This window comes from Suricata suricatta, chromosome 2, assembly GCF_006229205.1.
Source record: "Suricata suricatta isolate VVHF042 chromosome 2, meerkat_22Aug2017_6uvM2_HiC, whole genome shotgun sequence".
NCBI lineage: Eukaryota > Metazoa > Chordata > Mammalia > Carnivora > Herpestidae > Suricata > Suricata suricatta.
In genome coordinates this window covers 71,250,753-71,278,562 of record NC_043701.1, presented here as the reverse complement: position 1 = coordinate 71,278,562, position 27,810 = coordinate 71,250,753, and the positions used below count along the sequence as shown (strand labels likewise).

At 33.7% G+C, this 27,810-nt stretch overlaps 1 protein-coding gene across 1 annotated transcript in view; it reads left to right on the top strand.

The window, feature by feature from the left end:
- SEMA3A (semaphorin 3A) overlaps positions 1 to 27,810 on the top strand; it is a 202,822-nt gene that overhangs the window by 159,607 nt on the left and 15,405 nt on the right. The window contains exons 10-15 of the mRNA XM_029918820.1: positions 1,110 to 1,254; positions 4,432 to 4,651; positions 7,556 to 7,647; positions 15,949 to 15,990; positions 20,140 to 20,297; positions 24,046 to 24,113. Coding sequence (XP_029774680.1) covers positions 1,110 to 1,254; positions 4,432 to 4,651; positions 7,556 to 7,647; positions 15,949 to 15,990; positions 20,140 to 20,297; positions 24,046 to 24,113 — 725 coding nt within the window. The remainder of the gene's footprint in view (positions 1 to 1,109; positions 1,255 to 4,431; positions 4,652 to 7,555; positions 7,648 to 15,948; positions 15,991 to 20,139; positions 20,298 to 24,045; positions 24,114 to 27,810) is intronic.

Here is a 27,810-nt window from a genome sequence, read left to right as displayed (position 1 = left end):
CTAACTTCTGTCTATTTTATTATGAAAATACTGTCACTAAATTCTATAAATATTGACTGAGATTTACTATGTGTCAGGTACCATGAAATATGTAACTCATGTTACAGAAAAGCAACTGGGCATCTTTCTTCCCTCATGAAGCTTGCACTCTACCAGACATTGTCTATGTGGAGCAGATTCCAGTAATAGTCTCCTATGAACACATGTTTTTCATTTGATATGATTTATATGTAATTTTCTATGGTGAAAGATTGGTTAAAAGATAAGCATTCCATATTTTAAGTATGCACAACTGTTTTATATCTTTGTATAAATACATCTCTCAGGCTGTATTTATATAAGTACAATAAAATGGAAAATTGTGGCAGCTCATGGCACACTTCCAGTTTGTTTCAAGTACCTGATTTTCATCAAGCAAAATGATGGGGATAATTGCTATAATATTCCACTTTGAGTAGGATGTAACAGCTACTAACTTAAAACAATTTTCTGAGTTAGGAAGAGATTATTTTAAGTGCCTTCACACAAATCACTCTGTTGCTTGCTCTAATGCTTTTGGTCATTTGGGAGTTAAAAATAATATAACGTGACACATCCTTTGACATTAACTGTTCATTTTATGCACCAGTTTCAGCCCTTAAAATGACTGCTCAAACATCCTTGCTTGCTTAAGAATTCTCTGGTTTCAGTATTCATGCTGGAGGCTTAACTATTACCAAAGTTTATATTTTTATTTCAGTTTGATATCAAAATTAAATATCACTTTTTAAAAGATCATGTAGTTATGTTTTCCCACTGAAGTTTATGTGTATTAGTGTGTGTATCTTCATATCACATATTGTCTATATCTGATATATGTACTATGAGTATTAATGAAGTTTTCATCTGTGTCTTCTATTTTTGAGCAGTTATAATTTGTTCTCTTCTGCATTGCCAAAATATATACACATGACTAAAAAATACCGCAAGCACTATTTGAGACTGAATTTATGTTCACATTTTGTTAATTGATATCTGATATTTAAAAACCTAGAACAACTTAACAGTTGTGTTGACATAGTATGAGGATGAAAACCTGTTGTTGTTTTTTTCCTGTCTCTCTCTTTTAGTAACATCTTCAAGGGGTCAGCTGTGTGTATGTATAGCATGAGTGATGTGAGAAGGGTGTTTCTTGGTCCATACGCTCACAGGGATGGTCCCAACTATCAGTGGGTACCTTACCAAGGAAGAGTACCCTACCCACGACCAGGAACTGTAAGTGGTCTAGGTTTCTAAAATACCAGATGAACACATTTCTCCTGAAGGTTTAAAAAAAAGCTGCTATAAGCAGGTATTAACTACAGATAATGTAAAAAACAAAGGTACCAAGACACAAAGTAGGGTTTTCTATTATATTGTGGAATACTGCATTTCAAAGCATGTCCTTTGAGCTTTGTGGTTAAGCTCAGAGCTTACCAGTTGCTAATAACCATAATATTTGAGAAATAGAAACTAAATGGGTAGACTTACTTATTTTCTTTTCCAAAAGTGGCTTTCATGGAGAACTGAAACAGGATTCATCTGAACCTGTCCCCCCTAGTTAGAATGAAAGCTTCGAGGATTGCCCATTAAACAGGAGGATGAAAAGTTTTAAATCGGTATTATTTCCCCAGGGGAATGGGACACACCCCCAAGTAGGTAGAGGAGATATGCAGGAAAGTCTCACAGAGCAGGGCCTAGATATTTAACAGACACCGCTCTCCCTGACCTCTCCATTTTCCCTCCAGCAACCACAGGGCACATTCAGGCTTAAAAAAAAATTGGAGAGAACTCAAAATAAAACAAGTTTTGAATCTGCAATTTAAAGTAGGGTGGAAAACAAAAAAGAAAAAAAATATTGCAGGAAGGGAGTGAACTTAGCAGTTGTGGCAGACGTTGTAGGGTACCTGCACCGAAGTGCAGTAGCTCTTACCCTCAGAGTCTTTAAGGAAATAATTTCACATGATGCAAAAACTTGTATTTGAAGTTTAGCCATTGTGGTAATTTTACTTCAGTTTGGTTTGTTCTGCTAAATTCAAGAAAATTATATAATTTTATTAAATACGAGGATTTATTCTCATTGTCCTGTATTTATAAACTTCTTTATGAGCAAATTGAAACGTTTTCATTTTATAAATATTGCTTCTAGCTGATGGTTCCTGTGGGTAAAATAACCTGCGGAGGCTTTCGGAAGAATGAACCTATAAGACGAAATATTAATTATATGAAGTCAAGTGGGTTTTGTAAGAAAGCACAAGATATTTACTCCATTTCTTAATGACAAACTGCTTTTACTTGGTTGGTGATGAGTTTTATATCCCTATGGCTCGTTAATGCCACTTTATTCTAAATATATCCTGATCTAGGTTTTATTTCAACAGCCTTCAGTGTGCTAGATAGTGTGCTGCTATTTGGAGATACAAAGGTTTTGATCTGAATTTGTACTCAATATATTTGCAATTAAGGATAGCCCATGGATATTACTGTGTACCAGACCCTGTTCTAAAAAATTTATATTCATATTTATTATATTCAGTAGCACAACTATTGCTCCAACTTCACAGATAGGACTCCGAGGCAAAGAAAGGAATGAGAATTCAGTTCAGGCGGTTTGGTTCTAGAGCTGGTGTTCTCACTTTCTATTCACAGAGAGTTGTTAAACCATGGGATAAAAAGTCAGCAGTATGCATCAACTGTTAGAAGCAGAAAGCATTGCCTAATCTAGGAATTAGGAAATGGCCAGCAGAAGAACAAAACACCAAACCCCGTGACTAAAATTCACTTGAATGAGTACATTAATTCTAAAAAGTGACAGCTGAGAATAGCCATTTTGCCAGCCCTAGTGGAGAAAAATATACCAAGTGAAACATAAGTAGCTTTATAATTTACTTAAAAAGTGATCTCTTAAATCTGTTAACTATTATATTAGTATATTAATTGTGTGTGTCTATATATACAACATATAGATACATGCATATATATTCAGAGATAGATACTCTTCCCTTTTCAAAGCAAGTTTATTTATTTCATTTCTTATGAATTATTTATGATCTGTATCAAGGTAATGGCAAAAACCATTGATTTTTCCTAAGCCTCTTGTAAGATCAAGAACTCCTCTTAATTAAAGTTCCGCTCCCAAGCTCTTACATTAAATGGCAAAAATTACTTAGGTATAAGACAAAAGGCAAGAGGCTGGAGATGTATTTTGAATGCTTTTATCACATAATTAAATGCAGCAAAAAGAGACACAGTGAAATCTGAATTTTCTCACTTGTGTTTTACTGCCTTCTGTGGAGAGTTGATAAGTCAGAGGTGAAGTTATGCCAGTGTACCACCGCACTTCCTTCTGGTTCTCTGTAGCCATCATCTGTTCAGCTTGGTCTACTCAAATTGGTCAGCTTCACTGCCATGCAGGTTGTTAAATGCATTTTTAAGTTTATTTATTTATTTTGAGAGAGAGAGAGCATGAAAAAGTACAGAGGGAGGATCCCAAGCAAGCTCCACACTGTCAGCACAGAGCCCAATGTGGAACTCAAACTCAAGAAACATGAGATCATGACCAGAGCCAAAACCAAGAGTTGGACACCGACTGAGCCACTCAGCACTTCCAGATTGCTAAACATTTAGATTAACACATTTCCTTATTCTTAAAATTAATTTTTAATGAGAGGGTACTGTTGGTACTTTTTGTGATACTTTTATTGGGTTATGTTAAGAGGGGTGACTGGGTGGGTCAGTCGGTTAAGAGTCCAACTCTTGATTTCAGCTTAGGTCATGATCTCAGGACTCGTGGGTTTGAGTCCTACATTGGGCTCTGTGCTGACAGCGTACTTGCGATTCTCTCTCTCCCTTTCTCTTGCTCCTCCCCAGCTCATTCATCTGTTCCCTCTCTCTCTCTCTTTCTCAAAATAAATAACTTACAAAAGAAAGAGTAGTTTATGTTGTCTCTTAGCTTATCAAGAGCTTTTGCATTTTTGCATAATACCCTGGGGGGGGAAATTTACCCAAGAAAATTATTTTGAGATTCTCCAATCTGATTATTAATTGAATTTAGTGGTAACATATTCCATTTCTTATTTCAAATACTTTATCATATCAATAAAATGTATTGTGTGGCCACTGTTAGAGCATCAGACTCCTGTACACTGAATTCATTAGCCGCCTTTGTAGTTTTAAGTAAGATATGGTAACATAACTAAATCCCATTGAGACTTAAATTATGCTTAGGAAATATATACTCTATTACATATATTAATTTAAGCAATATTTTTTAGTGTATCAGTTACTTAACTATAAAGAAATAGTGACAGATTAGATTTAGTTTATGACTGTAGAGGTTATAAATTACTATATAATTTATCATTCTATTCACTATATTTTAATCAAAATCTATTTTTCTCTTTATCTTAATAGTGTCCCAGTAAAACATTTGGTGGATTTGACTCTACAAAAGACCTTCCTGATGATGTTATAACATTTGCAAGGAGTCATCCAGCTATGTACAATCCAGTGTTTCCTATTAATAACCGCCCAATAATGATCAAAACAGATGTCAATTATCAATTTACCCAAATTGTGGTAGATCGAGTGGATGCAGAAGATGGCCAGTATGATGTTATGTTTATTGGAACAGGTAAATGTTTTTAATTTTAGCCCTGAATTTCCTTCTAGACCTTTGTTTAACTTACTGAATATACTAAGAACTGAAGGAAGTTTTTATAGACTCTGTCACAATAGAATTAACCTCTAATAAAACACACAGAAAAACCCCTGAGCATCTACCATGACAATGTGTTATTAAAAAGTAATAAGTTTCAGGTATATTTAAACGAAATCTCCTTTACAGTCAAAAGTTGCTTAATGCAGTCAGATAAGGCTAATGGTTAGGTAAGCAGTCAGTGTCCAGAAGTGAATCCTAACTCTTTTTTGTCCATGGACTTTTAGAACAAAGATGTATTGCTCAAACCATGCCTGAAACTCGCAAGACATCTGATAATGTTTCTGGACTATACTGATGCAAAATTACCTAGCTTCAAAATTATCGAAGTATACAAATCTTCTAGCAAGTCAATTTTGGCAACAAAATTTGTTTAGTGTTTTTGCCATACAATGAGAGAAAACAAAACAAAACAAAAATTTCATCAGTGGAAGAATAAAGTGGACCTAAAGAATCATCAGATACATTTTAGGTTCATTTCTACAGAAATTTAATGATACATTTTTACTAACTCCATGATTAGAAACAAACTTTTCACACATCTATTTTCAGACTGAATCCCATAGTATTATGACATATTCCCCCCTTCTCTCTTTATTAATACTATTTTGAAAGCACCAATTACACACCTGAAACTTGCTATTTAGGGTCAGATTCCAAGGCAATAAATTCCTAGTCTCCATTAGCATTGTTAACTGACATAAATCAATGGGAAACAGAATGACCACTCCAGTGAAACCTTGTATAATAGCATGTATTTTCCCTTGGTGAGGAATAGAAAAAAAAACACTGAATTAATTACAGGGGAATGGCAATCATGTGGTAAGTGCTTTAAAGACTCTAAGGTTTATAACGAAATTGGGAGATACGTATGTTATCAGGTGTGACAGTATCAGGTTCTGAGCAACAGAGTGCTGTCTACTTTTATGAGTGAGAATGTTTACCAAATCAAAGAGTCCCAAAGTGACTCCAAGTTTGATAAAAGTCAGTGAATCCCAAGTATCAACTTCTGGTTATATAAGTCTTTAGAAACTGTAAGATGATAGGATTTGTCTTCAGTAAATATTAGTTTATCAATTTAATGTCAAAGTATAATTAGATCTATCTACAGAGTAATTAAGTTTATTCAATAATGTCACACTTACCTTTTTTTTCACCTCTGGCCTAAACATGTTGATAAGTCCCTCACTCATTGTCAGTGAAACAAAAGGTTGCTTCTGGCTGTTTGACCAATGAAATCCGATCATGAGTTTTTAATTCCTTCTGAACACACGCTGTCTTTAAAGGGACCAATTTCAGGAGCATGTTGGACAGTCTGAAGATGCGGCTAGCTCTCCGTCAGCACAGACCAGGGTCATCTGTCAGCAGACTAAATTGATTACAGTAATTTTATCTTTTAACTGAGTTGCACATCATTGTGTATTGATCCTAGCTGAGTAATCTGATTCAATTTGTGTGAAATTGTTTGAAATACAATTCAGTAAAACTAGATCTGGAACACAGATAAAATTCTGTTTGGATACTGGAAACCCATCAGAGGCACTGAATAGATTAACCTAATTTACCTTTAATCTTTGGTGTTATGAGTAGTCTAAAATCCTATAAACAGAGAAGTAACCTCTTAACACAGGGCACTTTTTTTTTTTTTTTTTTTGCTTTACAAGCGCTACACCACCAACTTTTCTTTAGTTTTTTTCCTCTCACTATCAACTTTTCTTGTCTCACATAGCACATTACATTGATACCCAGAAAATGGTTATCAATAGATATTCAATGAATACAGTAAATGGTTTTTCTGGTGTAACTTATTCTTTACTGGTATGATTCTCTTTTCAAATAATGAGTCAGTTGAATTTGATTAAAATGAGCCATTTGAAGCTAAAAATAATTGATCAGCTGATCAAAACTAGAATGTTGAAGAGTGCATACTAGAAAACAAAATCTTCTAAACACAATTTAGAGTAAAAGCAACAACTCTTTTCTCCTTAAAACAATTTGTCTCTTTTTATAATGAAAATCAGAATAAACAATGCTTTAAATCCCTATACAATGTATTTAGTTTAGTAGTTTTTACGATATTTGCTCTGGAATTTAAATTTCTGTATTACCCTAAAATTGATTATTAAAGACTTTAATCAAATGAGTTTATTAGCCAAAGATGAGTAATCAGTATTGAGAAATTTTCGGAACAGGTAATCCAAGGTGTTTATTTTGAGAAATCAAGTTATTGTCATTCATCACGCAATGGTCATTGACCTGTCCTTAGGGGCCTGTAACTTCTCAAGGCTTCCTGCTGCCTGGAGGATGAGCAGCGGGCTCTGGGGGCAGGATCCAGGCTTGAGGCTCAGACCACTTCTGTCACTTGACAACATTCCTTGCATTTTGGATCTACATTAAATCTTCACAGGTAGTCCCATATTTCACAACAAAAGTGGAAAAACCTGCCAAATCAACTGGCATTGTTACATTTTTTCCTGATACGCCTGACAATAAAGGTTAAAAATTTAAAAAAAAACATAATTCAACCTAATGATTACTATATATATAGATTTTTTAATAATTTTGCAAGTTCTGGATAAAACCATCTTCAAAGCCTCATATATTTCTAAAACTTCACTTATTTTCGTTCCACAGCTATGTTCATATTTCATCTAGTAACATGAAATATATTTGAATATATATTTTACCAATACTATAACAAAAATAAATTTTAAGAAAGCAAGACTGAGGTCAAAATGTACTTTCTGGTCAAATTCATTAACAATAACCTTTGTTCAGATCTATTTGAACTGTGTTCTTCTCCTCCACTTTCTTTCAAAGATGTTGGAACCGTTCTTAAAGTAGTTTCAATTCCTAAGGAGACTTGGCATGATTTAGAAGAAGTTCTGCTGGAAGAAATGACAGTTTTTCGGGTGAGTGCTGCTTAATTTCAAGTGTCAACAAGTTCACTTGTATGTCTTTCCCTCAGGACAGCTGCACACTGAACTTGGTATGGACAAGTAGTCTAGCATACCCTTCTAATTAGCTTGTCAATTAGAAAGCCAGACACTAGTCAAAATAAACCTTGAGACTTTCAATGCTAGTTAAGTCTAAAAATGTAAAGAAATATATTCTTGGCCCATATATTATTTTCTCAATAATAAAATATATGATTTACATTTTATACTATTTATGTAAGTTGCCTCAATGAATAAACTCATGTTGCTTCTCCCCCCATCTCCTCTTTCATACTTTATGATATCTGGAATGATAGGTAATGTCCCTGAGTGTATTAAGAGAAAAATACATTCAGAATAACAGGGGAATGAAGACTTCTAAGTTTTTCTAGTTTAGCCATTAATTGTTTTATCATATTTTCTTAATTAATTTGTTAGCAAAAAAAGTTTGAGGTTTTTAGATCACTGGTGTCAAATTTGTTATGGGTTCCTAGTCTATACACTTAAGGAATGTATTTGTTCCTTTGTCCAGAATCATGGATGGCCCAAATAAATTTATATAGGATTAGGGGTGGAGGCAGCAGCAGAATATGGGTTGAAATGAGAACTAAGAAAATAACATACACCATAATATCTGTTGTTTCTTTGAGATGACTTGCTAATAGGGGAGAGTTTAAATCAAAGTACACCTTGGTATGAATTATTTATGAGATATGACAGGGAAATAGATGCCCATAAAAGGTGTTACTTCAAAATTTTTATAAAAGAATAATGCCAACATCGAGACATTTAACTGCAAAATATACTGGAATTAGAAGACAAAAAATGAGAAAACATTGGATCTAGTCTTACAACTTAAAATTATCTCATTTAGTCTCCAGATGTCCCAGATACTTTAAGTTTTTCAGTTGATTAAATATTTTAATTGTAAGCAAAGACTTACTAAGACTTTTCTTAGCCCCGTATTTCTAGACCATTTTGTTTAACCCAGTAGGTCTCTTGGTCACTATTCAGTAATTTTTGAAGATAAAGTAGAATATCGCAAGTTCCTAATATATACTCACACAATTAAAATTATGATTAGCACTGAAACAAATAATGGGTGAACTATGACATGGGCACCTCGTAATAACAACGAAACAGTGTTCTGGTAGAAGGACTGTAAGCTCTTCAGTCATGTCTCCATAGATGTTTTGGGGACTCTTACATGGTCTCTTTGAACTTCCCCATCAGTGAAACAGCAGGTGTAAGACCTACCTCACAAGGAAGTTAGGAATCTGCCTTTGGCTTAGGTCATGATCTCTTGGTTTGTGAGTTCCAGACCTGGATCGGATGAGCTTGAGCCTGCTTCATGTGAACATGAGCCCCACTTAGGGTGAGGTCAAGCCCTCTTTTGGGTGAGCTCACTTCTCTCTCTCTCTGTCCCTTGTGGGATTTTCTCTCTTTTCCCCTCTCTGCCCCTTGTTCACTTGTGCTCTCTTTGTCAAACGACAAAACAAAATGAAATAAAACAAGGAGCGTAGAAGAATTAGAGACACTTACATAAAGCATCCAGGATAGTGCCAGGTACCATACTTGAAATTTTATTCATACAATTTTATTGTTTTAGCTTAGCAACACTGAAAGAAAGCCGTATTTCCAGTAGACTTTGCTATTAACTTTAGGTTTAAGTCTTCAAAATAATAAAAATTGTCATAATTCTATTCTGTCTTTTAAAATCTTAAACTATGGCCTTATTTTATGTCTTTTATAGAGTAATAACTAATCACTCTTGTTCACTAAGTCCCGTTTCAGTTTCAGTACTTATACATTGATACACTAGCCTGTGAATTCAAAAATACAATTATTCAAGTGGACTGTGTTAACAATATAGAGTCCATCTAGATTTAGCAAATTACAAACACTAAGGGGTAAATAAGGAAAGTATTGTCTTGTGTTCATTGTTGTGTCTCCAGAAACTAAAATATATTTTCAATCAGCATCTATTAAATGAATTAAGGAATCAATAATTTTTATTTAAATCCAAGTTAGTTAACATATAGTGTAATAATGGTTTCAAGAGTGGAGTTTAGTGATTCATCACTTACATATAGGATCCAGGGCTTACCCCAACAAGTGCCCTCCTCTATGCTCATCCCCCATTTAGCCCATTACCCCACCCAGTACCCCTCCAGCAACCCTCAGTTTGCTCTCTAAATTTAAGAGCCTCTAAATGGTTTGCCTCCCTCTCTGTTTTTTTCTTATTTTTCCTTCCCTTCCCCTATGTTCATCTGTTTTGTTTCTTAAATTCCATATGTTAATGAAATCATATGATATTTATCTTTCTCTGACTTATTTTGCTTAGCATAATACCCTCTAGTTCCATCCATGTTGTTGCAAATGTCAAAATTTCATTATTTTTGACCACTAAGTAATATTCCTTTTAATCAGTATTGTTGAAAAAATGAAATATGAGAAGTAAAGAGTTAGTGGTGTTCCTCAGGGAGACAATACTTAAAGTGAGGTGCCTGAAAATGTGGAAAAGAAACTAATCCTGCTGATTATATCCCATAGTTTTCTCTAGCAGAAAGAAAAAAAAATGTACCTACTCTATATATTTAGAAATTTATATTACAAGTGAAGTTACAGGACTAATTGAAATATTATGTTAACTTAAAAATATATTTATTATTTACAGGATCTGTTACTTTTGCATTTGTCATGGTTCCTTTGTGAATTTCCCTGTGGTTGTTGTATAGTTTATTTCCCATGTCTCTAGGATTTTAACTATATTTCACATCTCAGCTATGTTTGTTAGTATATAAAATTCTAGTTTAAGAAGGTATTAATTTAAGCTAATCTACTAAATGACACCAAAATCATTTGGTTGAAAGCCAACCATCTGGCAAGCACAGATATTTAATATCTATTAGATTTTGTTAATATTTTGTAGTTTCCGGAGAAATACACAACTGGATTAAACCTTTGGTAACTATTGAGTGATATTTTTGTGGTTTTTAAGATATCATGAGAAAAGTTATTGATCATTTACTATCAAATATAAGTAGCTAATCTTATGCTGGCACAGAAACGATTTTTTTGAGTTTACAATTTTGTAAAAAGATTCTTTGCAACCTGGGGCACATCTCCTCCCAAAGATAAATGTTCCAGTTTCTCCCATATTCTCTGCTATGCCTTATTGACATTATTATTTCATTGGCACTCAAGTAGACAAAACATATTTGGGCAAAGTTTAGAGAAATATTTACTTTTAACATTCTATTCTATCAGGCAGAGTTCATATATATATTGTGGTCTAGCAATTGGAATATTTCACTGTCAAACTTTGTTTAGTTTTGTAGTGGGAGGAAAAAAAACACAACACATTACAGTAATTGCTATATACAGTGAAGCAAGCAGAGATATGTTACAGTTTCTGTATTTCTCTTTAAGCCTTGCATGTCATTCCATTTAACATAAAATACAATTAAAAAGTGTTACCCTGAGCATAAGAGTATTTTGACAAAGTAAATAGACAAGGAACAAATTTAGACTCATGGTAGTATCTGATACTCTTGGATTTTAATGTCAACCAACAAATTGATTTTACCAAAATATCATCTCCAGGAGACCATGTTCATTATGTGTCCTTGGTAGACTGAATAACCAAACTTCACATAAAGCCTGAATTAAAGCCAGTGCTATGTCCTTTGCCATATTAAGACTGTTTTTGGGAAAACACCCTGGCTAATCACAGAACATTCCAGTGGTTTCAATTATATCCACCATACTTTTTTATTCAGGGTGAAATCAAATCTCAATCAAAGTATAGAAAGAAAAATATCCCTCAGTAATAAAAATTTCCATTTTGGAATAAAATTTTAATAGGTAATAAGAGGTGAAATAAAATTGGCATTGGTGTAAGACTCAAGTAATGACTTTAAATTGCCATTTCATATTCAAAATGTTATTGAAGTACTAAGACACAAACCTGATTCCACATATTACTTGGAATCATAAATCTGTATTTGGACCATATTTACTATGTGATTCTGAACAAGCTGATTAAAGTCAAGTAAGCCTCAATTTCTTAAGCAGTTTATGAAAAGCCCACAGCTACTATCATCCTCAATGGGGAAAAGCTGAGAGCTTTCCCCCTAAGATCAGAAACACAACAGGGGTGCCCACTCTCACCACTGCTGTTTAATATAGTGCTGGAAGTCCTAGCATCAGCAATCAGACAAAAAAAGGAAATAAAATTTTTTTTTAATTAAATTAAATTTTTTCTTTAAAGTTTTTTAATAATTAATTTTACTAGTAAATTAATATTACTAGTAAGATGTTAACAATAGCTATTGTTAACTAACTATACAAATGAAAATCTCTTTTAAATTTTTTGAAAAGCCCACATCTACAACTTATTTAAAAATATTCAAAGTTGTAAACCCAGACATATGCTGACTTTCATTTTACTCAGTGGGGGATCTTCTTTCCTGTCCAAAGAAGGTTTTACTTTTTGACAGAGGAGTGTTAAATTAAGGGACAGTGCATTTAGTACACGGGTTTTATTTATAGTCCTCCTGACTGCAAAGGATCGCAAGGCAGTTACATTGATAATGCATGCATTTTAAACTCAATTTATGCAGTATTCCGTGAACAGCTGAGCTAACAAACGAAAGAGTTTAATTTTCATTCAAATGTAAAACATAATTGATGCTTTCCAAAACCTCATCTATTAACTCATTCTAAAGGAGCGTCCGCGTGCTTAGCATCCAGGGAGTTATGTCAGATTCTCCTGGGATCAGCAGGTTGAAAAGCTCTGCAAGTGCGAAAGTTTAATAAGGACTAGATTAAAATATGTGAAAAAAAAGTACAGTAAATTAGAGTCATAGAAAATCTTGAAAAGATGCTAAGTTTTTAATTTCATTTTTACTTGAACACCAATTAACTTTGCAGTTAAAACCAGTTCATGAAAAAATGCTTATGAAGCTACATCTGTTTTAAATGGAAGTCATATTCACCACCAGCTTTCTCAGAAAAAGAAATATAACTTATTTAAATGGATGTCTTCTTAACATATTGTATATTAAAACTCAACTGCATAAGCAAATAACATATTCTATTCCAAACTGTTATTAATTTCTTGGTCTAAAAATAAATAAAGTTCTTTTAATTAAGAGATTCTAGGATCTTAATTTAAGAATATTGAAATCATAATATGGTACAATAGAGTTTGGTTGTGTATTGGGGTTTGTTTTGTTTTACAGTTTATATATGAAATAATAATTTTCATCTACTTTATAGATGTTTAATTTTTTGAATTGTCAGTGATCATGAAATGTATAAATATTAATTAGCTTCACTGTTACATAGTTGCACTCAAGTTTTAAAAGAAACCAGACATAGCTAACTTTCACTTCAATTATACTAGCATTAATTATCTATCCAAAAAGCACTTTCCTTGCACCTTGGCTGTAAAATTTATTTCACGAAAGTCTACATGAAGTTAGTTGCTTATATAACTATATAACCATTTCTCATGTGAAGCTTGGGATGGAAAAAGTAGCTGTGGAAAATTTTCCTAACTCCTTCAAATTTTTTGTTTGGGTTCATTGATTCCAATTTATACAAACCTAAATACAATAGTCAGCTTTGTCTTTTAAAGATGAAAATCTGTGATTAATTGTCCCCTTGATTTTTGTGATTTGATGGTACTAAAGTTTAAAGATAACTCTGCAAAGAAAAAACTGGTAGGTATGCCTTCATTAGAGCTGCTTTTCTGATTGGTAATCCTACAGAAAGTTCTTATTTTTAATTTCATTAATTTATGCTATAAAAATGGGAAATCTCTAAATTATCTTATTAATTTACATTCTAAGTCACTTGTTTCATTTGCATCTCAGGCAAATTGTCTTAAATTTGTTCAGAATATCCTGCGCTCTGCTTAGATATCTGAGTTTGAAGTGAAAATTTGCAATTCTGAAGCATAAAAGGGGTAATTAAAACCACAAGAGTGGATGAACTCACCAGGAAAAGAATGTAGCATCCAAAGGAGAGTGGAAAGGAGAGGCAAGGGAAGGCAAACAGATGAGGAATGGCTGAAGGATGAGAAGACTCTGAAAAAGGCTAAGAATAGATAGTAAGGATTTCCAAGTCTTTGGACACCTGGGTGGCTCAGTGGGTCGGGTGTCCAACTCTGAATTTCATCTCAGGTCATGATTTCAGGTTTGTGGGATCAAGCCCCACATCCATACAGCTCCGGCTGAGCCTGGAACCTGCTTAAGATTCTTTCTCTTTTCCGGGGTCGGCTTTAGCTCAAGCGGTTACTTCACAAGATTCTTTCTCTTTCCCTTTGCCCCTCTCCCCCCACTTATGCACATGCTCTCTGTCTCTCTCTCTCTTAAAGCAAAAAAAAAAAAAAAAAAAAAAAAAAAAAAAAAAAGAAAAAAAGAAAAAGAAATAAAAGAGTTCCAAGGCATAATGAAATTTAATAGAGGAAGCAGTCAAAAAGAAATGAGTGGGCTATAGTGCCATATAAAACAAAAAGAGTCCAGTAATAATAATATAGACTCAAAGTGTTCATTCACCAATACAGTTCATTAGTGATTTCTGCTTCTGAGAATCATAGGCCACCTATCCAGGGGAGAGCCTAGTATGCTGAGAAATAAGTAACACTGAATGGGACATGAACAAGATAATACATTATTTTCAAAGATTTCAGCTTAGTTTAAAAGATTAAGGAAAGATCTTTTTTAAAAGATGGCTGCCTTTATTTCAGACAAATTAAGTTGAAGGAACAGAATATAAGGGGGAGAGTGTGTGTAAAGGGGGGATGAGAGAAATTTGAATAAACACTATGTGTCAAGAACATATGTAAAGTTCTTTACATTTATTATTAACTCATTTAACATTTCCATCAATCTTACAAGAAAGATAGCATCATACTCATTTTTCAGATGAGAAAACTGAATTATCAAGAGGTTACATACCTCCCCTACTATCACATTTCTGGGCAGGTTTGTGTTACTATTTGAGACTATTCAGTTTGGTATCAGAATCTAAGTCTATACACTTGGTTCAAGGTCCTACACAGTAAGGCCTTTAAGATTATTCTTCCTGCCTAAGCCTCTTTTTCATCAACCACCTCTGAAACCCCTAATATCCTTCTTAATGTGTAGTTTGTCACTGATGAAAGATATGATGGAGGATAGTTCAATGAAAGTAAATCTGAGAAAATATAAGCTAATATGTTCAGGTAAATAGCCTGCTGGTGGTCTGAGTTAACCAAAGAAAGGTATTTATTAATAGCCAACTATATGTGTTTATGATAGGGCTCAGTAGAACACTTAACAAAATATATTAGTGGTTAATACTTCCCTAGTTATTATTTTTCTAGATTAGCCTTTTGGTAGAAATCAAAGAGATCTTATGCTCTGACAAAAAATATGTAATGTGTGCACAATAAGCAGTCATTTTGATAAAAATAAAATAATCTCATCCTACCCGAGCTCTCTAAGTCCTTGACAGCTGGAAGTGCCTAATACAGTGGTGTTATTAGGAGCTGGCCTGTCACTCAGGCCAGTATTCTCCATTTGAGCATATAAATTCCCACAGAGCACCAGCATCATACAGGGCTACTCTGAAACCATGATGAATCAAGAAAAAAAGCAAGGCTATTCTGTAATCATGTCTGAAAACAGATAAGAATGGAAATATTGCCCAAACCACACACACACACACACACACACACACACACACACACAAAGACTAAATATTCCCCCTATCCTGCCTATATGAGTAATTGCTACTTCTTCATTAAGTACTGTTTTAGCCTCATTCTGTTCTTCCTTCTTCCTAAACAAAATGTACAAAGAGACCTAATCATAAAATTACCTGTGTCCTTTGCAGCATGCCATGCAGAGCAAACCCCACTTCCTTGAACCCTCCCTCAAGTCAACTAACAAATGCCAAAAACGTAGGTGTCCTTTCCAAAACTCTCTTGCTGGGCAGTCCTCTAGTTTCCCTCCTGCAATGAGCAGTAACCCAACTAGATCAACTACGAGGATGTTCCTGCTGCTCTTCGACTGGAGGACATCAACATGCCCATATTGTCTGCTGCACACATTCAATACTCATTGATGCAGTTCCCTTCATGTATCTTACTTCCCAACTATATTGCTGCTTGTAGGCACCGAAGTGGACTCTCTAAAGGCTTATGTTGGTGTTCCATGTTTATTAATATTAATAAATGGCTATTCAAAATGACCAAGCAGTTCACATTTTCTTTCTCTTCTTTAGGAACCAACTACTATTTCAGCAATGGAGCTTTCCACTAAGCAGGTACTTCTGTTATGTATTACAATCAATAATCTATGCTTATTAATTTTGTATTTCAAACAGATAAACATATTCATGATTCATCATATTTTACAGATTTCTTAACAGTAGTTGCAAAAAGGAGAAAAGAAAGAAAGCTTACAGTAGCTAGTAGAGTGAAAATTAAAGATAATTTTCATTGCCCCATATTTTTGATCAACCTTACATTCCTATATTTCTTTAGATCATTTTTCATTGCAAATTTTCATATATAGCATTTACTTTTGGGTGATTGTAATGTAATTTGCTTCATAATTATTTTAATCTTTCCTTAAAAATAGCATTGGTGGATATTTCAGGATATAAATGAGTTAATAATTTAACCTGCATGTATAAACAAATATGTTTTATGAGCTAATAAAATTATGCACTGGGTTGTATATGTTTGGAAGATCTTAACTCAAAAGTTCATTTTATTTTTTTCAATAGTATTGTGTGCTAGAGAAAACATTTAGTTTGGCTACATATAAAAGGAAAACGGCAAAACAGTCACTGCCAAATGATGTTATTAAACTCCATGAATTCAGAAGTTAGGGGTAGCATGTTAATAGTCTTTGCATTCACTTTGAATGAATGCTTTGGCAAGACACTTAAGAAACACAGATAACTTCTAATGCTAAATTATATGTACAAAACAAGTATGATTGTAACTTCTAATAAATTCTTTTCCCCATAGATTATGCATAGTCTAGCTATTCAGTATATCAGTGTTAACTTCAAATACACACACAGACACACACACAGACACACACACATACAAAACAAACAAAAACTGAGATACTGAGTTGAAATTAATTATAAAATAACCAAGCAGAAAAAAATAGAGTGGAGTAGGAAGTCCTTCACTGACTGTTCTGAAAACCTATATACAAAATTGTTAAATATGAAAATCATTTGGCTAATCTTAGTCCTGAATTGTTTACATGTTTTCTCTGTGCATTATCCCTTGTATAAGACACTAAAATACTGTCCCATTAAAACTCAGTGTATATCCTTTCCACACTTACGTATCAAAATAGGTCGATAATCTCTGAGATATTTAGAGAAACTCAGTGTGAAGATATTATTGACCTGATACTGTTATCTTACACTTCATAAGTATGTGTTCACCTGTTCTTGAAATCTAAAAACTGTCAAACATTGCCAAGGAAATCCAGGGATTTCCAGAATGGAATCTAGATTGGGATAGTCTTTCCTTTAATAATTTTCAATTATTTATTTATTCTCTATTTGGCTTCATTTCCAGTCTTCATTACATTGCCTATAGTTTTATAAAATATTTATTTTTGTTTAAATATTTTAAGTACTTTAAGAATTGCCTATTAAATGCAACACATCACATCACACACACACACACACACACACACACAAAACACCAAAAATACCATATTTAAAATACCATGATACAAGAAGAGTATTCTTAGCCTTCATCTTTGATTACTGGAAGTTTGATTGCATTCAGATGTGAATCAGTTTTACTCATGCTCACAGAAACATTAAAAGTAATGCAATGGTTTCAAGAGGGGCAAGCAGTGTTGCAACTAATTTTCTGGATAAATGGATTCATCGCCTGCTTATGACCCGAAACTTGTTAAGGAGGATAGTGAGAAAGCCTGTGGTGATGTTAAATTGGGCAGAAAAAGCACATCAAGTTACTTGCTAGTGACTGGATTATGCCCAGGGGTGCCTGCAAGCCTCCCCTATACTTCACTTAGATAGCATGATTCGTTTTACGGCCCTTTAATAGTACTGCAGAATAACTATAAAATGACAACTAGACTCGAGGTATATTTAATTTGGGGCATTTTACCGCACTTGAAGTTTTCATTACAGTAATTTTTGGTTTTCTCTTCTTCCCATGTGTTATTTCTCTGGTTTTCTCCCAAAGGGATATGACAGATTTAGATACTATTATTTAGATAATAACTCCTTTCCAAATCAAATGTCAGAGTCTTAAAATTTTGCAGGTTTGAATTTGCTTAGGCTCCTTAAGAGTTATTTACCAAACATAGAGATCATTTGATTTGATATGCCCAGTCTAATCAGTAACTTTGTAAATAGTTCTGACCACAGTACAGGGGTCAGCAAGTCCACACTCCCCAGTGCCAACCATGCTTGTGGATATTGCTGGTCCATTTTAACTAATTTAATTGCAAAAATGTTATGATTTTATTTCATTTTTTATTGATTCAAGATTACTTGCCTTCATACAATTTAAGTTTATTTTTTTTAATGAATTTGGAAGAGAGATATAAAGGACAGGAGGGGAAAAATCCCATTAGTTAAGTCTTTTATCATATTTTTCAAATCATGGTCAACCGTTACCATATTCTGGTTCCTTAGATGCTTTCAGGGAAGTACATATCAATCTAATATTCTCTCAACAAAAAATAATACTTCATCTTTTTTACCCAAGAAATTCAACTACTGCTTCTTAATTAGCCATGGTGTGTAAATTCTTTTGGTGTAATAATAAAAGATGAATATAGTAAGAAGTCAAGCATCCATTGTATAAACTGTATTCTATATGCCATCCTGTACTAGAATATTGATACAAATAGTCTTCACTCCTGGAAGGGAAGAAGTGATATGTATCAATATAACTGTTTTTATTGTATTACTACTTTCCCCACTTATTCCCCTTTCTTTTATTAAAATATGTTAGTTTGTTTTAAGCACAGAATTATTTTATATATAAGCACTTTTTATATCCTTAATAATTTCATTGATTCTAATAGATACATCAATCCTTATTTAATTTATGTTTATATATATATATAAATGTGTATCTAAGTGTATATATATATGAACATCACTTGTAAATGCAATTTTAATTATATCCATTGCTGTCAGGAAATTTGTAATATTAAAAGAGCACACTGTGTTTCAGAGACCAGCTTTTCTATAACATCTTTTTAATTTATGTAGTGGGGAAATTAAAATATACTTTTGAGGTCTTTTCTATGATACATGATTTAGTATTTATACCACTTTCATTAAAGACTTACAATAATCATTCAATCCATTAGTACAAGAAAAGGGAGCTCTGAAACTAATTACAGTAAAATGTGGAGAAATCACAAAACAATTTTATTTTTATTTTGCATTTACATATATTTGCAACATCATTTCAATGCTACTTTGGCTAAACATTGTTAAAGACATTTTTAAAATTGTACTGAAATCCCGAGTTAGTTACTACTAGAAAATTTTTCTGCGTATTTTACTTCATTTGGTAATTGTAAATTCACTGAGGATAATGCCTTTATAGAATGTTTAATCTGAATGTATACTTTAAAGATTTAGTTAAATTTGCCCATTTTGTGAGTAAAGAAGTTAAGTCTAAGATAAATTAGAGGACTGGCTCAAGATTACAACAAAGAATTATTATAGGACAAGATCTGGAATCTAGGTACCTTGATGCCCAACATAGCACTTTTCCCAGTATGCCCAAGTTTTCTGTTGGAAGTTTACTACACCAGCCAGTGTGTACTTGATATTCCCCATTTGATGTTCTTTCCAATGAGAAACAATTTGGTAGTTTTGTTTAAAGTATTCTTCCTGGAGAGTGCAAGGACAAGTGAAAATCCTCACAAAGGCAAGCACCAGAACTTTGCTCTGCCCCTTCCTATAGGAGGGCAGACTACATCACAAGCAATGTAATAGGGCATCCATGAGTCAAAAGCAAACAATCCCTGGGTCAACACCAACCAATATAGATATACTGATTAATCAAAATTAGAAACAGTAGAAATAAAAACAAACTTCCTAAGGACAAAACCCTGAAATTTGAAAGTTTTATCACTCAGTGTCTTCTTTTATTTACACTTTTATTTTTACTGAGATATATTTGATACATAACCATTACTGTCTTCCCTTGGTTTTATACTTGAAAATACACCTGTTTGAGTCTAGTATTTAGATTTTGATCTTGATCTTTTTAAAATGTCATATTATCTGCCAGGCCAATAATGACAAAAATGCCAGTGATAGGATTTTTTTAAACCCTACTAGTAAAAATTTATTTTTGATATGTATAAGTAAACTTTTTTTTAAGAAAAAAGATTTTTACAAACAGGCTAGTTTTGTCATCACGGTAAACTCTTCCCACAGCAACAACTCTATATTGGTTCCACCACGGGGGTGGCCCAGCTGCCTTTACACCGATGCGACGTTTATGGGAAAGCATGTGCAGAGTGCTGTCTCGCCCGAGACCCTTACTGTGCCTGGGATGGTTCTTCCTGCTCCCGCTATTTTCCCACTGCAAAGAGGTAAGAAATGTTAGAAACAAATACAGATGTTTGCTACTTATCTTATCAGATTCCATTTTAACAGCTTTCTACAGGGGCGCCTGGTTGGCGCAGTCGGTTAAGCCTCCAACTTTGGCTCAGGTCAGATCTCACATTCGTGGGTTCAAGCCCCACGTTGGGCTCTGTGCTGACAGCTAGCTCAGAGCCTGGAGCCTGCTTCCGGTTCTGTGTCTCCTTCTCTCTCTGCCCCTCCCCCTCTCATGCTGTCTCTGTCTGTATCAAAAATAAATAAAACATTAAAAACAATTTTTTTGAAAAATAACAGCTTTTTGTGTATAAGTACATCACATTTTTCTAATGAACAAAGAGTGGTTTAGAAGGGTTAGCAAGCTTCTTTCCTTCAAATAGTTAAAACAATCAGGAGAATGTGTATAATTATAGCTGGGTACTAAATATAAGGGCACAAATGGTTTTAAGAAGTTACTGAGGGAAATCTAAAACGTTACAATACTATCCTTGAATGTTGATACTTGGAAATTAGAAAGTTTTGCAACTTCATTTTATACAGAGGGAGAAGTGAGGGCCAAAACCACAGAGAAAGTCGGAGTCAGAATCTGGGCCTTGTGTCTTTTGACCAAAAGGCTCTTCTTTTTCTGTCTAGCAACATTGTATCCTGGTTTTAAATTTTAGAAAGGTAATATTTGTCCTTGGAGGAATGGAAAATTTACAAAGAAAATAATTTTTTTACTTTTAGACTCTTAGTACACAGGGACTCAACTATAAAAAGTCAACAGAAAATTTTCCTAGGTTTAGAGATATTTTTATATAATTTTTATATAATGGTGATTATTTAGGTTCAAATTGTATCTTTATTTGGCCCCAAATATATGTTTACTGGCTCCCCCCAAATTTAAAGGCCACTGTATTATCATAGCATCATCTTGTATTTGTAATATTTGAACTTGAAATATAAGATAGCATAAGGTAGTTTTCTGTTAATATTTGTATATGTGTTACACAAATATTTTAAACATGCTCTTAATACTTAAACATCTTTTTGGGGGGGGCTTAAGTTGCTAAGATATGCCTAGAAGTTATAGAAAACCATATATTTAGAAAAAACAGTTGTAAGCCGCTGTCCAGGACGTGGAGGCTGTGTGGTACAGCCCAGTGTAGGAGCTCTGTTAACCTTCAGGGACCTCTCAGACATGCCCTAAACATTGTATACAAAGTTGGTTTACTTCTGCTTGAAAAAATAAAAACTTTCTTAATTTGACAAAATTTTTCTCAGCATATTCTCTACCACTCACATGTGGATAACTTTCTCTGTTAATATTTACCAGTATTTAAGAAACAAGCAATGAAAGGTGAGAGTTTAACAGTATATGCATGAACCTAATGAAACATAAAATACAAATCAGAGTTACCAAGCCACTGCATTTTAGGAGCAACACAATTTGTTTTAATTTTTTGCTATAGTTAATGTTTTACAAGAAGCTGTGATGTGAATTGTTTTCACTACTGGTGTTCCTCAGCATCTGCATCTTTTACAATGTTTTGAAAAAATTTTAGGGGAAAGGAATAGTCGTAATGCCTACTTAAATCTTTTTTTCATGTTTATTGATTTATTTTGAGAGAGTGAGTGTGTGTGCAAGCAGGGGAGAGTCAGAGAGAGAATCCCAAGAAGGTTCTATACTGTCAAAGTGAAGCCTGACTCAGGACTTGAACTCACAAACCATGACATCATGACCTGAGCTGAAATCAAGAGTCGGACATTTAAATGACTGAGCCACCCAGGTGCTCCTACCTAAGTCTTTTGATTACGCACTTCAATAACATTGACTGTAGTATTAAATCATCTACAATTTAATTCTGTCCTGTAATCAGTTCATATAGATTAAAAAGTTATCTTGTTAATAGTATGTGTAAATGTGGTAATAGCTTATCCCATTTAATAAATACAATTTTCTCAAGCCTTCTACATTCAGAATTGAGATAATGTGTTTGTATTCTTTCATATACCAACTGATTTTGTTAGAAGTTTAAATATAAAACAATAGTATAGTGTGGAGATAATGTGTTATCAAGTAAGGAAACCATGGTTGGTTTAATAAGTAGCAATTTTCAGTTTTGATAGCACTAAAATTAAATTATTTAAAGTTGAACTTTTATGGTTCCTAAAATCAGTTAGATCTAGATGTTTTTAGTGTTGAAAAACAAAAATTTAGATTTGAATTGAAAATGAGTATCATTTCCTTTCCATGTGGAAGTGTATTGTATTGCCTAATTTAGTAATAATGCATTCAAATTGTAAGCTTTTTTAATAAGAAGGAAGTTAAAAATAAGAATACTACATCTATAGTAGTTAAAATATGTATATTATTATATATTTGAAATGTTTACTGCATACCTACAAATCCAGATTAAAGGAATTATGATTAACACATTTTTGTTGTGCCTTGAAGATTTTACTTAATCCAATTTCATGTGTCTTTGGAAAGGATGTTTAGAGGCCTCACAATTTTATATTCTTTGTGATGGCATTTTTCAAAAGCTTAAATGGCAGTAAAAAATGCCTTTCCAAATGCTTTGTGGTTCGTGTTTCACAAGTTCCCTTGTTGGCTCAATTTTGTAATGTGCAACATCTGTTTGATAGTCTTACCAATTCTACAAATAGAAATCTATAAATACTTTAGTCTTCTAAATTTATGAATACAGTAACAATTTCCATGTTTGCAATTCTCCATGGCCTTTGTGAGAACTCTTTTTCAGGGATGCTAACTAACTTTGCATCAGGATAATAATCATTAAAATCGACACAGAAAACAGTTGGGCAAGTGTCCTAGTCTTTGTCATTCTTCTGTGTGTAGCCAATCTCCATGATTAGCCTCTTTCCAGAACTGTGCATCCTGCATGCACCACAAAGCTGGAGACAAACTCCTTCTCCCCAATCAGCCACTAGCAAGGGATAAAGAGGGCCCCAAGAATGTGTAGCAACTAATGTGATCTGAACATCAGTATTTAGGAGAAATGTATTTAGATTTTTATAGGCTTTTATCTTAGAATGAGTCCATCTTCTTACCTTCCTCTGACAAAAGATGGCCTTCCTCTACAATATTTGTTACTGTGCTTCACCTTTTATTCATTTCCCAGGTAAATTGCCTTGCAATCATAGCCCTATGATCATAAAAGAAATGTTTTATAGAAAATTATTGATACAGCAACCAAAAAGGAAAATTAAAAACTAACTTACAAATAGAATTCATATAGTTGATGCTTTCAAATTTAACAAAAGTCTATTTAAAGAATTATGTATAAATATTAAGAGGAAGAAAACACTCATGGGGATTTTAATTTTTAGGCTCACTCTCTAGTCATTAGAAAAAGAAAGTTTAATCCAAGTTTTTGAAGAAATGAGTTGCTATTCAGTTTTCCTCAGAATTTAAGATGCTAAGAATTTTAGAGCTTCCAGATGTTAGATTCTTGTTGACTGACACCCAGTAGCACAAAACTATGAATCTTCGTTTATTACTTTGAAAGACTTTACTGCGTTGTTAGTACTTTTGTGTACTGTTTCCCATTTTGATCACCTGGAGGCCTGCTCCTATGGGTGTAATGAGTTGCTTTAAAAAATTCTGTAGTCAGATGTAGATTCATCTCTTCCTTTAAGCTCCAGGAGTCTTTGATTTTTGATTCTTCTTAATCCCTGTGACGAATTCCCAAGAAAGAATAAGAATGCCATAATAACTTTTGAATGTAATTGTTTTAGGCGCACAAGACGACAAGATATAAGAAATGGAGACCCGTTGACTCATTGTTCAGACTTACAACACCATGGTAAGTTACAACACTTTCATTTTTCAACCTGCTAACATTAGGCTAAAATCGTAAATAATAGTGCATACCCACACATGGGCACACAGGCCACATACCTGTGTCAGAATACCTAAGGAAATGCGACTGGAGAGAAAGGAAATCCAGAAGAAAGAAAATTCTAAAGAGTACTAAGTAGTGAATTATATTTTATTATTGCGGTGATGACAAATGCAAGTCTGAGACCCTCACAAGACTTAAATATCAGTGTCCTCATATTAGCAAAAAGAAGCCAGGTTTAAGTACATGCTTTCATAATAATAGCAACCTGAGAGCAATAGGCAACAGAAATATTCATTTAAATATATTGAAGAAGAAAGTAGAGTCTTAAAATAAGCCATGGAAATCACTCATTAATATGCTGATGGTATAGACCCCATTATATTGTTACTAGGTCTCCTAGTCAAGGAGAAGGTAATGCAGGTACGTTCATACTAATTTACCAATAGGATGTTTCCTTGAACTGGGTATTTTGAGTTGTTTAATTTTATCCTTCCTAGAAGACGTCAAGTCCTATTTAATGTTAAGTTGCTTATTAAACATTGGCATATCAACCAAACTTCCTTTTAAACGCAGCGGAATTGTAGTGTGCCTCACTCCCCCCACTTCAGCCCTTTACAAAAACAATAATGAGGCTGTGCTTCCCTCTGCTGGGAAGACTGATCAATGACATCACTGGCAACAGTTCATAGTTAAAAGCCGAAATGTAAAATGTAACCATTTTACATGTAATTGAATATAATTAACCTAATTCACTTTTTTGGTGCCTATTTACATTAATATTAAAGGAAGTTCTCATATTTTTATCAATTAACTGGATTTGATCCACTAATTCTGTGTATACAATATTCATGTTCTATGAATGTTAAGAAAGAAAACATACTACACAAATAACACCCCAACTGTCATTCTCAGACCTAGATCCCTTCTGAAAGTCCTGTCCCCTTTTGTGTGTCCTATATGTGCTAGTATCTGATTCATGGATGCTCACAGGGTTTTGGGAGGATGCCAGTACCAGGAGACAGGTAGCCACAAATTAAGTCTATATTTAAGGTCCATTTTGTTTGTACAATTTCTTGCCAAGGACATTACTTTCTGTTATCATTCTCATTATAAAGAAAAAAGATGCCACTAAATTGGATAAAATGTTTCATTTTTTTGGTCTTTATACAGCTAGAGTACATAACTGTCATATTCTTAAATTTTTCAAACAGCATTTTTCAGTTGGGCAACAAAACATTCTAGTCTTTTCATTAATCTATTTCATGTACAAATATTGTATTATAGTCATCAGCATTTAAGCAATGAAATATAAAATATTAATTCATTACATTAAAGAAGCTTTTTACTTAGTATGGAGAAGCTAATGATAACTGCAAGTAAAAGAAACAAGACAATGTAACTAGAGTTCATTTCCAATCAGATTTTAATCTCCACATCAATATGGACTTTGTTATTTTGCTTATTCTCATATTTCTAGGGTTATAACAAGATGCGGTTTCATAATATATAGATATTTACTAAACTTTTGTTGAATAAATAAACTAAATATTTGAAGCAATAGCAAAGCTACTTACCTTACTGTTTTTGGTTTTCAGTAGAGATTTGAACTAAATAGCATCTATTATTTATCGTTAATATGATTTAGCAATACATTGCTATTAACATACATTGCTCTTAACAACATCATGTTTAAAAATAGATTTCTCTTTAGAAACCATTATCAACAAATCAATTAACTAATAAATAATAATTATACACTACTACATGTAAGGTGGTATGCTGTGTTTTGCAGTTTGCTGGAGATTTACTGATGCATCCACTTGTTTAATGATCCAGTTCCTTCATAGACCCAGTTGGTATTTCTTCAATATAACATATATGCTAGAGTCATGAGGATATGTATTTGTGTGTGTGTACACACACACAAACACACACACTCACAGAAAAGCTGACCAAAGGCATATTTACTTTATTTAAAAAAAAACAGACTTTGAAGAAATAAATCTTGACTGTTGAATGAATGGGCTTTCAGAAAGTGCTTTTGATTTTAAAGTTGTCTTTTGATGACATTAGAATGATGAAAGCTTGTAAAAATCGGGAAGACAGAACTGCTTAGCTGTAGGAAGTAAAGTGAATGTGAATCTTTTTTTCTCTTGATACTTCAATCAAAATAGGTACCATAGGGAAGAAAGGGAATTACTGTGGTTCAGTGTTACCAGTGATTGTGTGTTGTGTGTGTGTGTGTGTGTGTGTGTGTGTGTGTATAAAACAGTACTATACAGATGTTTGTGATATATGGAGGAAATGGTAAAATAGTCCAAGAAGCTCTGCAGAAATAAAACATTCCCTTTTTGAAGGCCTCTTTTTTCTTGTCTGCTTGTATTGCTAATTAACCAAATATAAAAATTATACACCATAGATTACAGTAAATTTCAAATGTTTGAAAACTAAGTCAGGCGTTCCGATATGGCCAAGCTGAGTCTGGCCATTCGGAACCAGGGCATTATCTTAGAATAGGTGATGTCGATATTTGAAAGTAAAATGGGGAAAAACCCAGAGCCCAGCCCTGTTAAGTCATGTATGTTGTCTTGCTAGTGTCACATCTCACATTGAATAAAATATATGTGCTCATATGGAAACATAGAAAGATATGCGATGTTTTCCCAGAAAGCTGCTAAGCAACTTGAAGCCAAATTATGCACTTCAGGACAATCAGTTCCAGCTGCAATGGTAAACATTTTGTAACACTCTATATTTTACATATCCTGAGGTTTTAATAGAGACTATATAAAATAACTCAGCATTAAGGTGAAAGAAATTTCATTCTCAATGAAACCTTTAACACTCAATCAACTCTTTGCTATCTCTTGTGTAAATTCAGCTCTAGGGGTGCACTGGCCTAGATGTAACATAGAAAAGTCCAGCTCCATTTCCCCATAATCTAACATATTCTTTTCCATCACTGGTGGCTGTTCATCTAGGGAACTTTTAGTATAAAACCTAAACGTATATGTGCTGGCAGATCTTCTTGTCTTCTCACTCACACCTCATACAGAATGCTAAAGAAAATCTACAGGTTGTTTCCAGAATGCTCCCTTCCCTAAAATAACGTGTGCACAGAACTGGAGCTGTCTGACTTTGCATCCAAGAGCGTGAGTGGGATGAGTGGCCGAGCCAGTTTATCCTTCCCCCTTGTTTACTAAACAAGAATAAGCCATACTGTGACCTACATGGCCAGAAAGGAACAAGCCATAAGTAACTTTTTTTTTAATTTTTAAAAATGTATCTATTTTTGAGAGACTGAGAGAGACAGAACATGAGTAGGGGAGGGGCAGAGAGAGGGGGAGACATAGAATCCAAAGCAGGCCCCAGGCTCTGAGCTGTCAGCACAGAGCCCGATGTGGGGCTCAAACTCACAAGCCATGAGATCGTGACCTGAGCTGAAGTTGGACGCTTAACTGACTAAGCCACTCAGGCAACCTGATGTAAGTAACATTTTAAAAAATTATTATCATCTTAGATTTTTTAATCTTTGAAATACTTTACATCCTAACTTTAGTTCAGGACCATCATTGAATTTCACTTTGTGATAGTTCTCTGGGCTGTTCTACATACATGCATTTCCTTTCTACAAACTCATGGTACAATGTCCACAGAA